Genomic DNA, 19,615 nt, shown 5'->3' with positions numbered 1-19,615 from the left:
TAGCAGTGCGCTTTACAAGCTCAAATACATTTACATTTACATTTACAACATGCAGTCCTGCTTTACAATCATGGGTCTGCTGCGTTAAAATAGTTTGATCTTCTGCAAATTGCACACTCCTAGGGGGTCTCTCCCTCCTGATCTGCCAATAGGTATGGAGCGTGAAGGATGATTAATGGAAGAATAAAGCAATTGGCCCCATCAGGGTTTTCCTTCATACATTCAAGGGTGTTTAGATTTAAGTGTCCACTTTCCCTACTAGACATTCTAAAGGTGGCCAAGACCCGTCCTGTGCTACAGTTTTTTGCCCTCAAACCAGCTTCAAGCAATGCTTACTCAGCGCCTATGGGGTTGGAATGGTGCCATGTGGGCACCCTGGCCTGCAGCTTAGCATGCCCTGTCAGGCAGCCAGCTGTGAGCACCAAACAGCAGGATATTTGGTCAAACTCAAACTTATTATTTTGGCAATGATTCTTTCCCGTCTTGATTACGGGAATAGCCTGTATGTGGGCATCCCGGCCTACGAACTACGTCGACTGCAGGCTATCCAGAATCAGGCCGCCCGTCTCATTTATCACCTTCCCAAGTCCTCTCACATCACTCCTGTTTTGAAATCCCTCCACTGGCTTCCCATCTGCCAGAGATCCCTCTTTAAGATGGGCTGCCTGGCCTTCATGGCTCGTACCTGCACTGCCCCGGCCTTCATCAACTCTCGTATTATCCCCTACACTCCTAAACGTGCCCTTCGTTCCTCCAATCAATCTCTCCTCACTGGTCCACGGTTCCGTAGATCTAAAACTGGAGGCACTAGATTCTCTGTACTAGCTCCCCGTTTCTGGAACACCCTCCCTCTGTCGATCAGATCTATACCAGTCTACTCCCAATTCCGCAAAGCTCTCAAGACTCATTTGTTCCTCATAGCGTACTCTAGCTGATCTCCTTCGGCAATACCTACTCTTTAGCTCTTTACCTTTAGCGCCAGGAAGCCGCTTGGTCGCAGTGCGCTTTATCAAGAACTTTCTTCATTTCATTTCATTTCATGTAGCTGGGACTTAAGGCACACACAGCTCGGGGAGGGCATGTGTAAACTAAGGTACGCATGAGGTTCCACTTTCATTGCTCCAATAAATCCATCGGGAAACCTTCTAACCATTGACCGGGGCCATTTAAGCTGGGTGGCATCAGAACTTTAAGAGGATCCAAAGCACCCTTCTTGAAACTGTGTAAAATCAATATGGAGAGAATCAATATGGGATGAGAAAACATATGCAAACTGACTTATTGTGGTTTCCCTTATGGAAAAATAACTGAAACATCTTTAGGAAATTTTTCAGAAAAATTCCGCCCACCCCTTGCAAATGGAGGGACATTGGTATGTGTATAATGGAAAAAATAAATCCATCAATTGGAAAATGATGAATTTCACTATACGATTCCATCTGAAATAGGCACTCGACCATCCTCCTCTTTTTGATCTGTAAAGAGACGTGACACTTAAAGCGACTTAACAACCACAGGCGTTTCTGTAGCTCAGAGTCATCATGACATGTAGTTGGCCTATACTGAGCATAATACAGTCCAGAGAGATTATAGTAATTGACCTGATGCAATTCAAATCAAGATGCATAAATGAATGGGTGCACCCGCCTTTTGTTGAATGAAACACTCCCCACATTTAAAAATACCACCCTTGACAATGTCCATGGTGTCATCACTGTAGAGTTTCATTTGTAGGGAGTATTTCCTATATTCTTTATGTTTAAATACATTTATACCAACAATAAGAATAATATTGGTGACTCTATGCTTCTGGCTTTCCAGTGGTGAGATGGAACCTGAAGAAAGGTTTACCTTGTTCTCTGGCTTGATGATGGCTTGGTTGATGACGGCGTGCTTGTCCGCTGCGATTGGATAGTCCCCTTCGCCACTCGACGTGCCCAACAGTGCAGACAGGTAGATCCACCGCACCTTCTTCCGGGAGTAGTTTTTAAAGTCATCCTAAGGAAATATGTCACATGAGAGTGAGTCTACATTCAAGGATCAGCAGAACTAGCAGTCCATGTAGGCATCAGGGATATGTCCCACTGGGTTTACGCCATTCCTGACAGAGTATAATGAAAGACGCAAATTCCACACCAGAGTTGTTTCTTCCATTACCTGTGTTGTTTTGAATCAAGCAACTTTTCATTAAATTAAAATAGTTATCCCCCTGAACAATTACTTTGTCATTACAAGCAAGCTCTACCCTCCAAGGATGATTTTGGGGAAGAAGAGCTCAACTCCCAAAATCTTTTGATTTTTATATAGGATAAATGGTACACTTTACGACACATTTTTTTCTCACAGTTTGGCTACCAAACTAATGGATTTACAGGCAGTTGTGAAGGAGAAAGTAACCGAAAAATCATATCATCTAGGTCATGTTTCGACTGACCAGGGGTCTTGTCAGAGATCTATTGTCAAAGAAAGCATTTCATAAAATGGGGGCAAATTATGCAAATAACATTAAAATCTAAAATAAAATGTACAAAAAGCATAGCTTTTTCTACTGGTGATTTTATGCCCAAAAAGTCCAATCCTTCTAGGGGACATTAGCGTCGGGACACTCCGTTTGGGGTAGCTGCGGGCTTAATAAATGCCTTTATTATTATTATTATTATTATTATTATTTGTGGGTGTTCAATCTGCTGCCCACAGAATACTTTGCAAACAATGTTTGCAGTGCTAAAACCAAGCATTTTCCATTCCAATTCTCCTGAACATTTGTTAGAAAAGCAAAAGTTGTAGAGATACTTTGTAGGAAAATTCATCTTTCCCTCGTGAGCGTCTATGCTTTCTTTTTTTCTGGAACGAGATATATGGCATTCCTGTACCTCTGAGCAATGAGCAGGTTCTATTTAGTCTATTTTGCATGTATCCTTCACAGATCACAGAAAGGTTTTTCAACAGAGGTATTGGCATATTTGCAAAAAGTGATACATAAATCAGATATATGGTGTAAAATACTAGAATTTGTGCCGGAAATCGCCTATTTCACACTGAAGGAGGGAAGTGATTAATTTGACAGTGAATAAGTCAGATGACATTGGGTTCTACAGCAGAAAGGTCAGACGCATGATACCAAATTGGAAACATTTCTGCAAGCATCCAGATTTAAAGGGTGACATAGCTAAAGGAGACGTTTCCAGTGAGAAATGAACGGATGTACGACGTTACGACTCGTTCCATTACAACGCGTGCTTTCACAACGCGTCCCTTACAACGCAAGTCGTTACCACGACTTGCGTTGGGGGCTCGGATTGAGAATAATATAATTTACTATTCCAACACCAGTCACCGTGGACACTAGGGAAGGTGTTGGAATAGTAAATATACTATTCTTAATACTATAGCGCCCTCCAGCGCAAGTCGTGGTTACGACTTGCGTTGTAACAGACGCGTTGTGAAAGCCTTGCGGAGTAAAATCCGCGTTGTAAAGGATGAAAACCAAATGTACTACTTTCAAATTCTGACTATGGGCCGGAATCCGATCTCGTTCGGCAAGACCGCCGGATATCTCGTATCTGGAGAGCTTTCCGAACACCTTGTGCTCCGGGAGTCAGAGCGACCAATTCCGATGTGTCTGTATAGTGATTGGCTCAGTTTGGTCGGACTCCAATTGAACTCAGTGGGAGCTTGTGTACCGAAAGTGTAAACAGGCTCCCCTTGCAAAAAGGGGTGGGTGGGGAAAAGCGTGCACCCTGTGGTGGACACCCCACGGTGCCCACCATACTGTTCATGCATTGAAAGAGGGGACCATTGGCACTCCCCTGTGACTGATTCCTAGGGCCCAGGGTAAAGGGGGCCTGCCACGGCCCCCTGAAGTGCAATTCCCACAGTCGTTTTGTCCTGGCAAAACCAAGTCGATACGGCTGTCAGAATCGTGCATTGTACTGGCTCGTTCGGAAGCCGGCTCCATTGCACGGCAGGATTCGGCTGCAAATTACTCAGACTGCCAGGATCGGGTTCGGAAACGATTCGATCAGCGCGGACAAGATCTTCGCATCGTACTTGGTAGTTCCGAATGGGGGACGATTCGGACTGAAATATACGGATCGGATTTGCTTTTTCCGAATCTCATTTGGAGCCCTTCCGAACGAGATCGGAAATGGGCCCTAAGAATGAACTAGATATGACTGGTTAATATAAATAAAAATCGTATCTGAACATATATTTCTATTTTATATATCACAAGGATAAGGAAGTATTGCGTAGTGTTCTGCTTTTTAAAAGACTAGTTTAAAACGTTTTGGCTTGTATGTACTTTTTGCTGACTGCCTGAAGCTTGTCCTAAATTAGTTTCAGTCACATATCTCACTAGCCCAGGAACAAGTGTGAAAAGGCCTGAATAAGCTATTGATCTGAAACCTGCCAGGCCACTAGACACCCTCAAGCCCCTCTCCCTGACTTATTGCTGTGAAGTAGAAAGAATTCTGATCTGCCTAGTAAAGAATAGTTGGGGTGTCAATAGCTTTATTTTGAGTAATTGAAACTGAAAGGTTGCCGTCTGGGACAGAAAAACAGCATCCTTGTTGACCTCCCAATGACAAAAATGGTCTAGAACCTATCAAGGAGTGTGCCTAATGCTGTGGACTACCTTTGGGAAGAAGAGAAGCTCCAAGCAGCAGAGTGAGTGCCATCATTCTACGGAAAACTGGTAAGATCAGTTGTAATTTGATTTTTGAGTGTGGTGCTGTTTGGATGAGGAGAAAAGGTTTATTTCTTATTGATCCTATGTAATGGTATTCAGAGTGCATTACCTGAAAATTTGGCAATTTCTAGACAACCGGGAAGCAAGTTATAGACTGTTTGTTTTTTTATCATTACTTTTTAAAAATATTTTCTGGCTCTTGTCCTTTAAAACCATGTCTTAAAGAACAGCATTATCTGAGAACTATTAATTTCCGTAAACAGTGGCCGTTCTTGTTTCATGACACACAACAAATGCACTTCAGAGTCATTTTTTTTAGAATAACCACCAGGAACTAGTGAAACCGGCAGTGAGGAGACATTACCTGCTTGTAAATTCATTTGCACTAGCACCTTATCTTGGTTTAGTTACGATCCCATTCCATAGGTTTCTCCCAACTAAGTTTAGGTTTAATTTGTTACATTTTTATTTGGGTAATTTTAAAACGTGGGAAAAACCTGAATTAGCCCCTCCCTGTTGTTGTGATCACTTTTCCACCCAAGATACCATGCACTTTGTTATGTTTTGTGTGTTTTATTTAGAGCCAAGGAAAAAATATCTGTTACCTGTTTTAAAGGAGGCTGGCTTCACACAAGTGAGACCAGCCCTGCTCTACCTACAATCATTGAACAACATACGCATCACATTCTGTATGGCTAATTTCTTGGTGGCAGCAGTTAGAACTAAAAAAACACATCAGAACAATGGGCCCCTTTAAACCGCGTTAATTATTGCACTTGATCTTTGCGTAACACTAGATGAACTTAATTTGCCTTCTTATTAATCCTACGTATGCTCTGATTTGTATGATTTGTATGATATTGTAAATAGTTTTTATATTTTAAATTGTATGAAATGTTTTTATCTCTTTGTATGATTTTTAACTAAATTGAATAAAGATATTTTGACTGACTGACTGACTGAATAACCACCAACTCATGGGAACAAGTGTTGAAAGGCCTGAATAAGTTATTGATTTGAGGCCTGCAAGGCCACTGGAATTCCTCAAGTCCAGCTCCCTGATTGATTGCTCTAAAGTGGAAAAATGTTGATGTGCCAAGCATTCCTAGGTCCCAGCCTGTCCCCACTGTTTAAAAGACCTGCACCGGCTCCCGGTGGACACGAGGAATCCCAATGCCTAGCGTTCAAAGCACTGCACAGTGGCGGACCTCAATTCTTGAAGACAAATCTGAACTCTTGAAGACAAATCTGAACTGGTGCCTGCCTTCCTGAAGTCTAAGGGCCCGATTCACAGAACTAACTTAAGACAAAATCCTAAGCTTACTACCATTTTGGTATTCACAGAAGGCACTTACTCATTTTGGTATTCACAGAAGTTAGAACTTTAGGACTCAAAATGCCTTCTGTGAATACCGAAAGTCCTAAAGTTAGGATTTTTCTCAGTTTAGGAGTAGTGAAGTTAGGACTCCTAACTTTAGGACTCCTAAATGCCTTCTGTGAATACCAAAATGGTAGCAAGTTTAGGATTTTGTCTTAAGTGAGTTCTGTGAATCGGGCCCTAAGATCTGTACGAAGTAAACTTCTACAAATGTCTAGATTTGAGAAACTTCGCTGGGGCAGACGTAGCTTTCTTTTAGGGATAGTCAAGACATTAAGAAAAGCGCTACACTGCTATCTTTTAGCAAAGCGCTAAAAACGTGGCTCTCCGCTAACTAACATTTCATCTACAGTTACACCGGCACCTTACTTGGTTTCAGCGCCTAGACACCTACGGGCATTCGTGCGCTTTATAAATGCACAAGTTAAATCAAATCACTAAAGTACAGAAGGATAAGTGCTTGAAATGGAAAAAATGAAGTGCAGGTACACTGTTCCAGAGTACCTGCTTGTTTCTGAGAAGTGCCCGTACTCTCCAAATAAAAGTATTACATTTCTCTTCAGAAGTGCCAGTACTGTCCCTCTCAAAATAAAAAAGTGTTGGTACTCTGTACCGGACAATACCGGCCCATTTAAAGCACTGGTAGGGATATCAATAGATATGTTTTGAATGATTGAAACTGGAAGGTTGCCCTCAGGGCCAGAAAATTTGTCTTCTTGTTGACCCCACAATGGCAAAAAATTTCTGGAAATTACTAAGGGGGGTGGCTACTGCTGTGTACTACCTTTTGAAAGGCCGGGGAGAGGAGAAAGTCTAAGCAATAGGGCGAGCTCCATTGATCTACAGAAAACTGGCAATATCAGTTGTAATTTAATCTTTCAATGTGATGTTGTTTGAATGAGGAGAAAATGCTTTATTCCTCATTGACCCAATGGGCTCTCTTCTGCCCTCTCACTCGTACTGGTAGCTTCACCTTAGACACGCTTCACCTTTTGTACAACATACAGTTGACCATTATGTTACTCTATTCCTCCTTCCTTCTGTCTCCCCTCGCATCCCAAATGTTTTTTGTCTCATTGACTGAATTTGTGACCAATTGGGTTATTAGGTGAAGGGGGGGGGCGGGGTAGGTGCCTACTTCAGGTAATAACCTCAATCCATGTCTGTGTGTATCCTCAAAGTCACTAAATTAGCCAGAACCAAAAACCCTGATAACTAAGGCACAGAATAGACATGCTTAACTTAGAGGCAAAGTATTTATGCAATACTAAGATAGTAATAAAATGAAAATGAAAATTAATAAAAATTGCAAACGAATTACAAAAATAGCGCAAAAATAAATAAAATAATGACACAAAGATGACAAAAATCCAATGAGCAAAACCAAAGTTATGACATTTTTTAAATTTTACATAGAAATATAAAGCCCCATTAGGATGTTGGGCGGATCGCCACCGCCATGCGGGTGGTGGCGATCCGCCCGACATCCTTCACCTCCCACCGCCCATTCCCCCCGCCATAATATTATGGTGGGGGGATCGGAAAAGCGGCGGACGGTCTTTCCGTCCGCCGCTTTTCCGCCCGGTCAACGAGTTGACTGGGCAGAAAAGGGTTTCATATGGTGGCGGTGTCTGTTAGACACCGCCATCCATATTAGGATGTCGGCGGGAACATGCTTTTCTGTGGTGGCAGAAAGGCATGCGGGAATATCTTGTGGGTGCCCGTTGCGGGCCCCCAGGGACTCCAGGGGGTGGGGGTTGCACATGGGGTTTCACCTATGGTACCCCCCTGCACTTCACTGTACAACGTGGCAAGCACGGTGCCTGTCACGTTGTGCATTGAAGTGTGCAATGTGCATTTTTAGCAATGCGGCGGGCGGTGCTTTCAGCACCACCCGCCGCATTGTTAAAAATGCGGGATGCACCTGCCAGTGTGGCGGGTGCCTCCTAATGGCCCCCACTGGACCGCCGCCCTTATGGCGGGCGGTCCCTTTTTACGTCGGGCCGCCATCCTAATGGGGCCCATAGTCGCCAGAATATTGTGATGTAGAAAATATAAGCCACAAGAATATCAAGGGAAGAATAAGGGGCATATTACCAACAAGTAGCGATATTTATCGCTAAATAGGCTTAGCGATGATTTTTTTAATTGCTGGATATGTTAGCGGAGAAAACATGCTATTAGCAACGCTTTTCTCCATTGTGCTAAAATATCCAGCGATAGCGGCGAAATACGTGAATATCGCTGAGAATACAGCGATATTCACGCATTAGCGAAAAAATGCTCTTAGCCATGTTATCCACCCACCATTGGATAACATGGCTAAGAACTGGTCTCAGCAGGCGTTGGTTTTTGGCGTTAGCGGGAATATTTCCATCGCTACGCCTGCCTTGCTAATAGGCGATAGCGACTTTAGCGACTGCTTTCAGTCGCTAACAGGTTGGGTACGCCCACTTTGCATGTCATTAGCGATAAATATCGCTGACATGCAAAGCGGGCCTCAAACCGCTCGCTATCGCCTAAAAGCTGTCGCTAACATCAGTTAGCGACAGCTTGTTAATAGAGCGATAGAATTATCGACGCTTAGGGGCCGAAAACGGCCGCTAAACCGGCGATAATTGCCTATCGCCACCCTTGGTAATATGCCCCATAATGTATAGTGTTTTTAATATTGCAGTTAAAATATTAGTGTAAAAATATCACAGCAAGTAATATAGTTTTTTCAATGTTTTTGCAATGTTTGTTTGTGTTAGTGTAATTTTATTTGTATTGCTTTTATTTAGTTTTATTTATATAGTCTGCTTAGCAGTTTATATTTTGGTATGAATGTTTGCATTGAATGTTTAGTGTATTTTTACAAAAATATTTATACATTTTGTATGGAAGTTTAAATAATGATTTGTATTTTTTTTTAGGGGGATATGTGGTTTATATGGGAAAAGGGTGGAGCGGTAAGTATACATATAAATTCATGTTTCATTTATTGAATTCAAATTGGTAAATTAATTTATTATTTTAGTTAATATAGTATATATTTTACAAATATATGTATGAATTAGACTTTCATTTTTCTTCTAATAATTGTATATGATTTATTACATTTTAATTTTGTGTGGGGATAATTTGTATTTGTATATATACATGATAGATTAAAGAATGCTTTTAAAAATCAAATCAGGTGAATTGGTGCTGTTATTTAAATAAGAATTTTTTTAATTGTTTTATATTTTGTATTTTATCATTCATTTTATTTAATTTATGTACTTGATTTTGTTTTTTTATTTTTTGTATGTATTGTGTGTTAACTATAATATTATGAGAACATTAGTCTAACATTTTAGATCTACAAGACCCTCCCCAAATATTTAAAAACATATGATGGACAGCGCCCCCCCTCCCGATCTCGTCGGAGTACCCTAATATCACTGCAAAACACCTAATTTTTTTAATTTTTTGCCTGGGGCTAGTGGGGCAGGGTATCCCTTACCTCCCTGCTATATTTTTGTTCTAAAAAATGACAGGACAGGGGACCAAGTTCCTGAGTCCTGGATAGGCTGCCAGCAACATTTTCTTCATGTTGCTGACAGCCAATCAGAGCGATCATTCCTGCAAGATTCTGATTCCTGCAGGAGCAGGATGGACCAAGGGATAAAAAGCTTCACAGGCCATTCAACACACTCTATTTTTTAAATTGGGCTCTATGGACTATTGTGAAACCCAACTGTCTAGATATGCATATATCTGTGTTCCCTTTTTGATCTACAATAGATGAAAAACTAGGGAAGAGTTTACACCAAATCATTAAAATCACGCTTTCTGGATCAAGATCTATATTCCTGCAAAATTTGGTGTAATTCATCAGTTTTTGCAGTAGGACTCTCTAATATAATTTATCTGTAAGTCTCTATATAATTGATTTTGGGGTGACGTAGTGAATATTATGATCATGATAGTTTAAATCTTTTTTAGAACGATTAATAATAGAGGATTCCTTTGCTTTATTTGTAACAGCTTTCTGAAAATAGTTTTTATTGGAGTGGGAATTGTAATTTTGATCTATTTAGTTTTTGACAGGTGGTGGTTTATATTGAGTGGGAATAATAAATATGATGCTTTCAGTGTGAAAAACCTTCTGTTAAGTGACTTACATTGGTGTGGTTATAGTTAATCTAACCCTTTTGGTGTCCGACACCTTCCACAAAAGGATCTGGATTGGACCTGAACAGGAAGTGGCGTCACTTAATTTCCCAATATCTAACTGGACAGGAAGTGTCATTATTGGTTTTCCTGCCAAATCCGTCTTAAAAGACGAAGCCAAGCAAGAGGATTTTATTTTCAATCACTCATCAGCTTAGGAAATTACATCACAGCACCCTGCGCTCCTCCCTCTTCTCAGGACCTATTTGTTGGCAGCTGCAATTTGGGCATGCAGCGGACCAACACAGCGGGCGTGGCAATTGCATGCCGAAGTATTGCCAAACGCAAGCCCTTCTGCGCCTGTACATATCTAAACCGTGTCAAGCACCAGTAACCCTGGTCCGATCACTTCCCAACAATAACCCACAGCACTCCATAAGTTGCCAGACCCCAGACTCCATTCCCCCAACTGTTGACACACTTCACACCAGGGTAGCTTTCAATCACACCCACTGCCAGCTCCCCAGCAGCCACCCACCCAAATCCCCCCAGCCAACAACGCCCTTAACATCCTCTCCCAAGACACATGCCACCCAGGCAACAACAATGCCTATACCCCACCCATCACCACATGACACAGCAAACCTGCACATCAATACCATCTTGCATGCATGCTTCTCAACAAACACACAACCAAAATATGGGACCTGATGAGCAGCACCGCACCCGACATCCTCTTCATCAGAGAGACCTGTCTCAACCCCTCATCAGCTCCTGACGGCAATTCCAGTGGACTACAAGATCGCTTGACAGGAATGCCTTCACAAGCCAAGAGGAGGACTCACTATCTTCTACAAGGAATCTATCAAACGCACAACATCCACGGAGAATGCCACCCCATTTATGGAACACTTGAACTTCAAGCTGCAAATCTCTGAAAACGTCACCCTGATAAGAACCCTCACCTAATGACCACTTAGAACATTAGCCACCTTTACTAACCTCCTCTCTGACTTTGTTGCTTTGCTGACCATTCACTTTAGAGTCAACATTCTACTCAGAGACCTCAACTTTCACCTGGAAGACCGAAGCAACCCCACTCCACCACGCTCCACAAAGATTGAGCAACATCTCATTTCAGAACAAACACACACTGCAAGACACACACTGGACCCCATCTTCACCACAAGCAACAGCATCAAATACAACTCCATCACAATTGTTCACATGGACCAACTCCTCCATCATCCACTTCCAACTCAACTCACCTCAGGTCAACACCCCTAGCATTCCTAGGCACCGTTGGGTCACAAAATCACAGAAGCAGACTGGCTTAGAACCCTCTGAAAGAATAAAGCTCGCCTCACAAATTGATCAAGAACTGCACAGATTTCCTCATATCTATCAAGCCCAACAAGCATATTAGATCAGACTAGCGGGCCAGCTGGTACACAGAAGACTCAGAGACAACAAGAAATGCTATAAATAGCTTGACAGGAAATAGAGAGCCAGCCACGACACCACAGAGAGAACTATCTACAAGGCTACACTCAGACGCTATCACCTGCAAATAGCACACACCAAGAAAAAAGGAGGCTCCAACAACTGCGAGGAGATCTTCTAAACTGTCAATGATTTCACCTTACCCTCAGCCACTGTCAAAAACATTGCTGCCTTCCAACAGCTCTTTGACAATCTATCCAACATCTTCCACAGCAAAATCACAAACATCTACAGCAACTTCGCGTACCAACCCAACCCCAGAGAACTCATCTCTAACCCACCCACCTATAACCGAGACAACCACCTGACCAAACACAACACAGCAGCAATCATTCTCTGAGGTGCCCCAACAGACCCATACCCCAACCACGTCTAGCACTTGGGAACATCACCAATCAGCATCAGTCAGACCTACATCAACACTAAGCCTGCGCAGAATTTTAAATTCTGCCGGCAAGATTGGAGGAATTTGCAAATTCTGTATTACTCTTTTAGCAAGGATTTACTGATAAATTCTGCTGCTCTGCCAGTGGCGTTAATCTGCAGTGGTTGGTTTCTGGACAGGGCTGGTTGAGAGAGTAGTCCCTCTATGTTTAAAAATCACTTCAGATTAAACTTTAATCTGCAGTATTATTTAAACATAGAGGAAATGCTCCTTCATCTGGCTCTGTTTAGAAACCTCTGTACAGCAGTGCAAACTCCTCTGCGCCCTTAGATACTCTGCACTGGATACTGTAGAGTATGTTGGTGTGCAGTGGTGTATGCACTGCAGAATGATATTAAGTGGTTTCTAAATAAATATATGTTATTGGCTTCTGTAGATTTATGTTGGATGGGAATGTATTTTAGATTCTTAGGTGGTTTATAGTGGGAAACATCCTTTACAGCGCAACTTTTACTCCGCACCACCATTACGACACAGCTATTACAACGCAAGTCGTTACAACGACTTGCGCTGAAGGGCGCTGTAGGATAGGGAATAGTTTAATTTTCTATCCAACACCTTCCCTACTATCCACGGGGACTGGAGTTGGAACAGAAAATTTAACTATTCCACTATCCAGCGCCCCCCAACCCAGGTCGTTGTAACGACTTGCGTTGTAAAAACTGCGCTGTAATGGCATGCAGAGTAAAAGCATGCGTTGTGATGACATACATCCTTCATAGTAGTGTTCTTGCTATCTTTTCAAAGTAGTGGGGCCCTTTGTTATTTATAAAAAGTTCTATTTTCTATTGTAGCATTTCATAATTTTGTTTGGTTGTTTGGATATTTTAGGTTTGATTTGGTCCAAAGATTGTCCTCTTAATTCTTGGGAGCTTTGTTTTCTTTTTAGGATTTTGAACAATTGGTATTGGGTAAAGTGTCCTTGGTCTACTGTGGCCTTGGAAGGAATTGTTCTTTTGTCTGGCCATGTTGCTGTCAAAGACATTTTACCATGGTATTTGGTTTGTCCCCTCTGCCCAGAGTGAAGCAGCCTGCCAGTGCAAGTGTCTTCAAAATAGTGCATTAGGGTGGTGCCTCTTTCAAAAGCACCAGTGCCTTTGAAGAAGGCACTGCAATGGGTAGGCCTAACAAGGTTCCTGCATGGCATGGACTTGAAAGACCATCCTGTGCAGAAACTGTTGTGCAGGCCCACCGGGGGGCACATGTTATGCTCCTTTGTGTTCATTCACAAGCGGAGGAGGCATAGGGGGCCCCTTTGTTTCCTCTGGGCCATGGTGTACATAGAGGAGGAACCTCCATGACACTACCAGCGGAGAGGAAACTCATAATATACTTGGTGGGACATCGGTGGTCCCGCCAAGCATATTGAGGCCTCCTGACCTCCGTGTCACCTTCAGGGAACGGCAGTTCCCTGGTGGCATCAGAGGTCCCAGGGCAGTATAGTGCCCAACTCGTAATTGGGGGGGGGTCACACCGCCAGTGCAGCAGTGGCTGGACCCCCATCGCCACACCCCCACGAAGTCGGTGGTCCTCAGACCGCCAGACTCGTAATCAGGGATTTAGTGCAGATTTTTTGAGGTATCTTCAAATACTCTAAATAAAATGGAAGTAATAGCATTGCATGTTTGTCTTAAAGTTCATTTTTCAAATTGTTTGTCTCATTGCTTGATAAAAGTTGATTATGATTTTTTTTGGGTAGTAATGGTCATTCTTCATTTTAATTTGGCTGAGTAGTTCATACTAGGTACCGCTTTTCTTGCATGGAAGTAGAGCATAAATTAGGGCCATTTACTGTTATGATAATCACCATGCCTGGTGTATATCTGTGTAAATGGTAGATCGAATGTTTCATAAGTGCCATTCATCATCCAGGTATTGGTTTAGCTTAGTCTGAGAAGGGTATTTTCTGTTGCTTATGTTATTTTTCTCCTGTCATTGTTTTTGTTGTCGTACAGGAGGATGGGTTCTTTAGTATGTATAGTAGTTAGATTTTCAGGATGTCTATATCCTGATATCTTTTCCGGGCTGCTGGGCTTCTTTTTTGGAGTTTTTAAGTTTGTGTTACTAATCTTTTTAAATTAGGGACTCCTGGCATGCGCCCTGTAGTGGGTTCACAAACTTTGGGGAGTATATTTTTAAAGAGTAAGGATCTATGTTCCAGGGAGTTAGTGTTTGCTTCTCTCACAACTTCCAAACATTTTTTACTTCTATCTTTGTTTTAGATTATGGGGTGGTTGTGCTCCCTGACATTATTACAATTTAGGGCCTCATTACAATGTCAGCCAGAAAGACTCCAAACTGAGGTCGGATTCTCTTAAACAGTGTCAGAACCTATGCGTCCGACTGACTCAGAAACATTTCCGACCAATCGATTATTATAGAAAAGTAACCATTTAGTAAGTCCAAATCAGTTCCGACCGGCATTCGGAGACTCCGAGTCGGTTCGAACCAATTCTGACAAGGAGTCGGTCAGATTGCTTTCCGACCGACTTCGTAATGAGGCCCTTCATTTCTAGTTGTAGTGCTCCCATAGCATGTATTGTTATAGTGTTTAGGACATTTCCAATGTTTTTTTCGGTGATTCTGCTATCTTTGCTGTGTCTGTATATCCCATGTGCTGTAATGATTTTTTACCTTTCTGAGAGGTGGTTATTTTTGCCATTTTCTCGGCAAATGTTAGAAGTAAGTATGTATTACTTTAAGTTTAAAATGCTTTTAAACTATAGCTAACAGTTTTAAATTCATTTTGACTGCTTTCATTTTATAATTACATGCATGCTGATTTTTTAACTTGCCGATTTTTTTGGCTTTGTTTCGTCGAGATGTGGGTCAGGGTTTTGTTTATTTTATTTATTTATTTGAAAAGTTTTATAAAGCGCGAACATCACCCATGCGGGTATCAGAGCGTTGCACACAGAGGTAGAAGCATGCATGATCTCAGAACAGTTGAGGTCAACATTGTAAAACAACAAGGAGTAAACAATCAAAGTTAGATACCGGGTAGAGGGCCCTACTAGTTCAGTTTCTCATATAGTGCAAAATATTTCCCGTAACGTACAGTGAAACAATCATATAGTGGGTCGTCACAGCATAGTAGAGTAAATTACAAATCTGTAATCGGTCCAAGAAGTATTCTTCTATTATACGGCAGATAGTTAACTTGTCTTTGCTTACTGGGGAAGTACCATTGGAGTGGAAACAGGCACTTGTGAGACCTCTGCGCAAGAACAACTCGATCCCTTGGTCTGAGTTGACAAATCTGAGACCGATCTCTCTTCTCCCTTTTATAGGGAAGCTTGCTGAGAGGCATGTGAATCAGCATTTGTCAAAATTTATTGAACACGTAGGTGTACTGGACCCCTCCCAGTCGGGCTTCAGGCCCAGGCACAGTACTGAGACTGCCTTGCTGTCTGTCGCTGACAATCTCCAGAGGCTACAGGACAAGGGCTATTCCGTTGTTCTGGTGCTTCTGGATTTGTCAGCGGCGTTTGACACTGTGTCACACGACATCATGACCTCCAGACTAGCTGACATCGGTCTGGAAGGCAAGGCCCTGGCCTGGCTCAGGAGCTTTTTCAGCGAACGCACCCAGAGAGTCATCTTGGGGCCATACCAATCAGAGGAGGTGGTGATCTCAAAGGGGGTGCCACAGGGCTCCTGTTTGAGCCCCACGTTATTCAACATCTACGTGGCCCCCCTAGCTAACATCATGAGATCCCACGGGTTCATTCCAGTATCATACGCGGATGATACCCAACTCCTCTTCCCTTTTAAAACGATGACTCCTGAGGTGCGGGACTCCTTCGCCCGAGGGATGAAGGAGGTGGCCCGCTGGATGGCAGCTAACTATTTGCAGTGCAACGTCTCCAAAACGGAGGTTATGCTATTCGGAGAGGCCAAACGGTTGTGGACCCCGGACTGGTGGCCTCAAGATCTTGGCCCGGTCCCTGTGCCCAAAACCGTGGTAAAAGACCTGGGAGTCAAACTGGACCATGAGCTTACCCTCACACAACAAACTAATCAAGTGGTGGGCTCATGTTTCCATGTCATTGGGCTTCTCAGGAGAGTATTCCCCCTGCTACCAGATACCACCAGGAGAACGTTGGTCCAGTCGCTAGTTTTAAGCAGGCTGGACTACTGCAATGGGTTAATGCTAGCTGCAAACGAGGGCATCTTTGCTAGATTGCAGGTTGTGCAAAACACGGCTGCACGACTGGTTCTGAATGTCCCGCCCCGCACTCCCTCAAAACCATTGTTGGCCAAACTGCACTGGCTTCCAGTTAAGCAGAGGGTGATGTTTAAGATCTGCTGCGTCATCCACAAATGCTTGACTGGAATAGGTCCTGGTTACCTCACTGAGAAATTTATCCCTTATGTGCCGTCCAGATTCCTGAGATCAGGAGATCAGGAACTACTATGTGTCCCCAGGGCCATGAAGGCAAGGAAAGGGGGAAGGGCCCTATCGGTAGCGGGTCCAAAGTTGTGGAACCTACTCCCGAAGGAAATTAGAGTATGTAGGGAACATTTCCCTTTTAGGAAAAAACTTAAAACATTCCTCTTCAAATCTCTAATCTGACTGATCTCTTGCCTATTTCATTAAAATGATGACGAGTTTTTTGTTCTCTGGTTGTGGCCTAAGGCGCGGAGATACTCCTTCGGGAGTCTATTCACAGCGCCATACAAACCTGAAAATAAAAAAAAATAAAAATAAAAAAAAATAGTTCCGAAAGGGCCCTAGAGTAAAATAACAGTTTAACATCCAATCAAAAATACGTAGTGAAAGATACATTGGGATCAATGTCAGATCTTTCAACAAGGGGACTAGAGAAAGAGTACATTATGAAGCAGTTAATGTACACTCAGGACAAGCCATTTTGCCTGTTTCTTGAAATAGGCAATGGAGGGATTGGTTCTCATTTCCGTAGGAGGGCTTTCCAAATTCAAGGTGTAAGGCCGGAAAAAGCACGTTTGTACGTACTTTTCTTTAGGAATTTTCAAGAGTAGTGTGGCCGTACTTCATAAGTTCCAACCAGATCCAGAAAGAACAAGCTTGTTTGCCAGATAGGCCGGAGTGTTGAAATGGAGTTGTTATTTTTTAATAGGAAAAGTTTATTTTAGTTTACCATTTGAAACAATAATTGCTATAATTTCAAGGGTGTTGTGTTTTTTTTAATGTGTAGGGGTATTGAGTTCTTAAAATGTCATTACATGTACTTATTTTTCTATCTGTTGCTTGACTGTTTTGTTTGGAAGTTGATCAGGATTCTGATTGTCTTTAGCTCATTTTGGAATCCATAGTTTGGAGATATAAGGAAAAGGCTTATTTTTAGTAGGTGATTTTAGGTGAAGAGTTAGGGTAACTATTTTGGTTAATTTTTAGAAAAGGGGATTTTTTTACTTTTCAATGTACGTCATCTGTTTTGTGTAGGGTAACTCCTGCAATTTCAATGCAGAATATCGATGTAACTATTTTACTGCAAGGTTTAGGTGATTTTTTTGCTTCTTTTTATGCTGTTTATTTAGTTTGCTTTTGGGCTCTGTTGGTTGTTTAATTTTATGTTCAACTTTATTGGTTACTTTGTGCTTGGTGTACATTTTTTTTGCAGTCTGTTCCATATTTGGTCGACATTAATTAAGGATTATGTTTAACTCTAATCAAATATTTGCATGTATGAAGGTCATTTATTTTAAGGGTATATTCAATTATTTTATATTTTTTATGAGTGTTATATTTGTTGTATGTGTGTAATAATTTAAATTAATTGATTTTTTAAATGTTTATTTAGTAAACGTGGTTTTGTAATTTAGTTTGAGTTTATTTGGGATTGGAATATGTAAAAAAAGAAAATTTGTGTTTTCTTACTGTTAAGTTGTTTAACAGTAAATATTAGTTGGAAAATAATTGAGTCCGCGTACAAGAGAGAGCCCTAGTTCCATCCTGTAGGGCCCTTCTCATGCCCTAGCAAAGTTTTACAGCTGCTAACCCGGGGTTCACCTTTCCTACTTTAGGCATTTTCAAGATGTCGAAAGTGTTTGGCCAAACTAAACGTGGGCTCTGGAGACTGGGGGTAGATATGGGGATAATACTATAAAAAATTCCACTGACTCCCCCATCTAACACTAAATCCAGCTTTAGGCAGTCTCTGCACCACCAAAGAAACTCAGAGACAAAAGTCAGACAGAACAAAGCTGAATTTTCAAAAACCAGACAGTGTATACAAACAAATTGTTTTGGCATTTGATTGCCCTCCTTTGAAGTGTGCCCCAAGTGTTAAAGTCACCAGCAGTCCTGTTGAGAAAGTCTTGACACTCTAGCAGGATGCAACACTGTGATGTCAGCAGGACCCCTTTGCGAAGACTAGGGGGCGATGTAATTTGGAGAATTTTGTGTAAAGCAATTACATAAAATTTCCACAAAACTTGGCAAAATTACAGAGAACCATGCAAAATGCACCTTGTTCTAAAAACATTATCTGAATGATCATGTGGATAAAAATTCAGCTCAAAGATGTAATTTTGAGGTGATTTCCAGATGTTTGTGTTCAAAACACTGGCACTTCGCATTTGTAGTTTTGCACTCAATAATTACCCAAACAGTCCGCCTAGTTACAAATTCTTCAAAAATTCTGCTTGCAGTCAAAAATTACCTAATCAGCACATTTACCATTACACTTTCTACTAAATCTATTCAATGTGGTGTAATTGTGTAATCTCGGTCATTTCACATTGATTTTGTTGTGCAAAGTACCCAAAATAATGCCAATTACTCCAGTGTAATTACAATTTTTCCCAGGCCTAGTGAGAATGACCAGTCCGGGAGAGGGGACAGTAAAAGAGTGCAAGCTTGTGTGTTAACAATATCTGCTTGTGACAGAGTAGGTCATTAAAATTAATCAAGCCCCTGGACCCAGCTTACAGGCCATCCTGTGAAAAACACTACCCACACCTGAGGCCTATTGTCCTAATCCTGGGAGCAAGTACACACCTCATTCATGCCTAATGAAATGCTAATTACTGGTTGGCAGTAAAAAGAGAAAAAAAGCAGATATACCTTCCCGGGACCTCAGGCAGTACAAAATATTTTCCTAAAAGTAATTACAAAATAAAAACAAATCTGACTTCACCAGTGATTTGGGCTTGTAATACATATTTCAAAAGTCCCAAAATTATATTTGTAGTTGTTTGCTAGGTGATGATAACATGTATTAAACTATGGAACAGCCAAACTTGCTACAGTGGAACTGGCTTTGAGGTGCTAGTCACTAGAAGTACATGCTTAACACAAAACCGTTACATACTATACTTTTCAATGACATGTTAGCTGCCTTACGGGAAATTGGGCCTATTTATCGATGACTAATTAAAATGGAAGACTTAGAACTATCAAAAAGGGGTATTTTGACTGGTTGAATTTGCAATGTAAATGTCCTCAAACAGGCGTCCATATTAGGAATATAGACAT

The 19,615-nt window shown here is 41.7% G+C and overlaps 1 protein-coding gene across 1 annotated transcript in view; it reads right to left on the bottom strand.

The window, feature by feature from the left end:
• The window catches only part of LOC144791062 (putative cation-transporting ATPase 13A4), a 270,931-nt gene that overhangs the window by 197,321 nt on the left and 53,995 nt on the right, over positions 1-19,615 (bottom strand). The window contains exon 3 of the mRNA XM_078665705.1: positions 1,852-1,998. Within this exon, the coding sequence (XP_078521831.1) occupies positions 1,852-1,998 (147 nt within the window). The remainder of the gene's footprint in view (positions 1-1,851; positions 1,999-19,615) is intronic.

The sequence above is a fragment of the Lissotriton helveticus genome, chromosome 11, assembly GCF_964261635.1.
Source record: "Lissotriton helveticus chromosome 11, aLisHel1.1, whole genome shotgun sequence".
Classification (NCBI taxonomy): domain Eukaryota; kingdom Metazoa; phylum Chordata; class Amphibia; order Caudata; family Salamandridae; genus Lissotriton; species Lissotriton helveticus.
The sequence above is the reverse complement of the archived record's forward strand: the minus strand, read 5'-3'. Positions and strand labels throughout refer to the sequence as shown.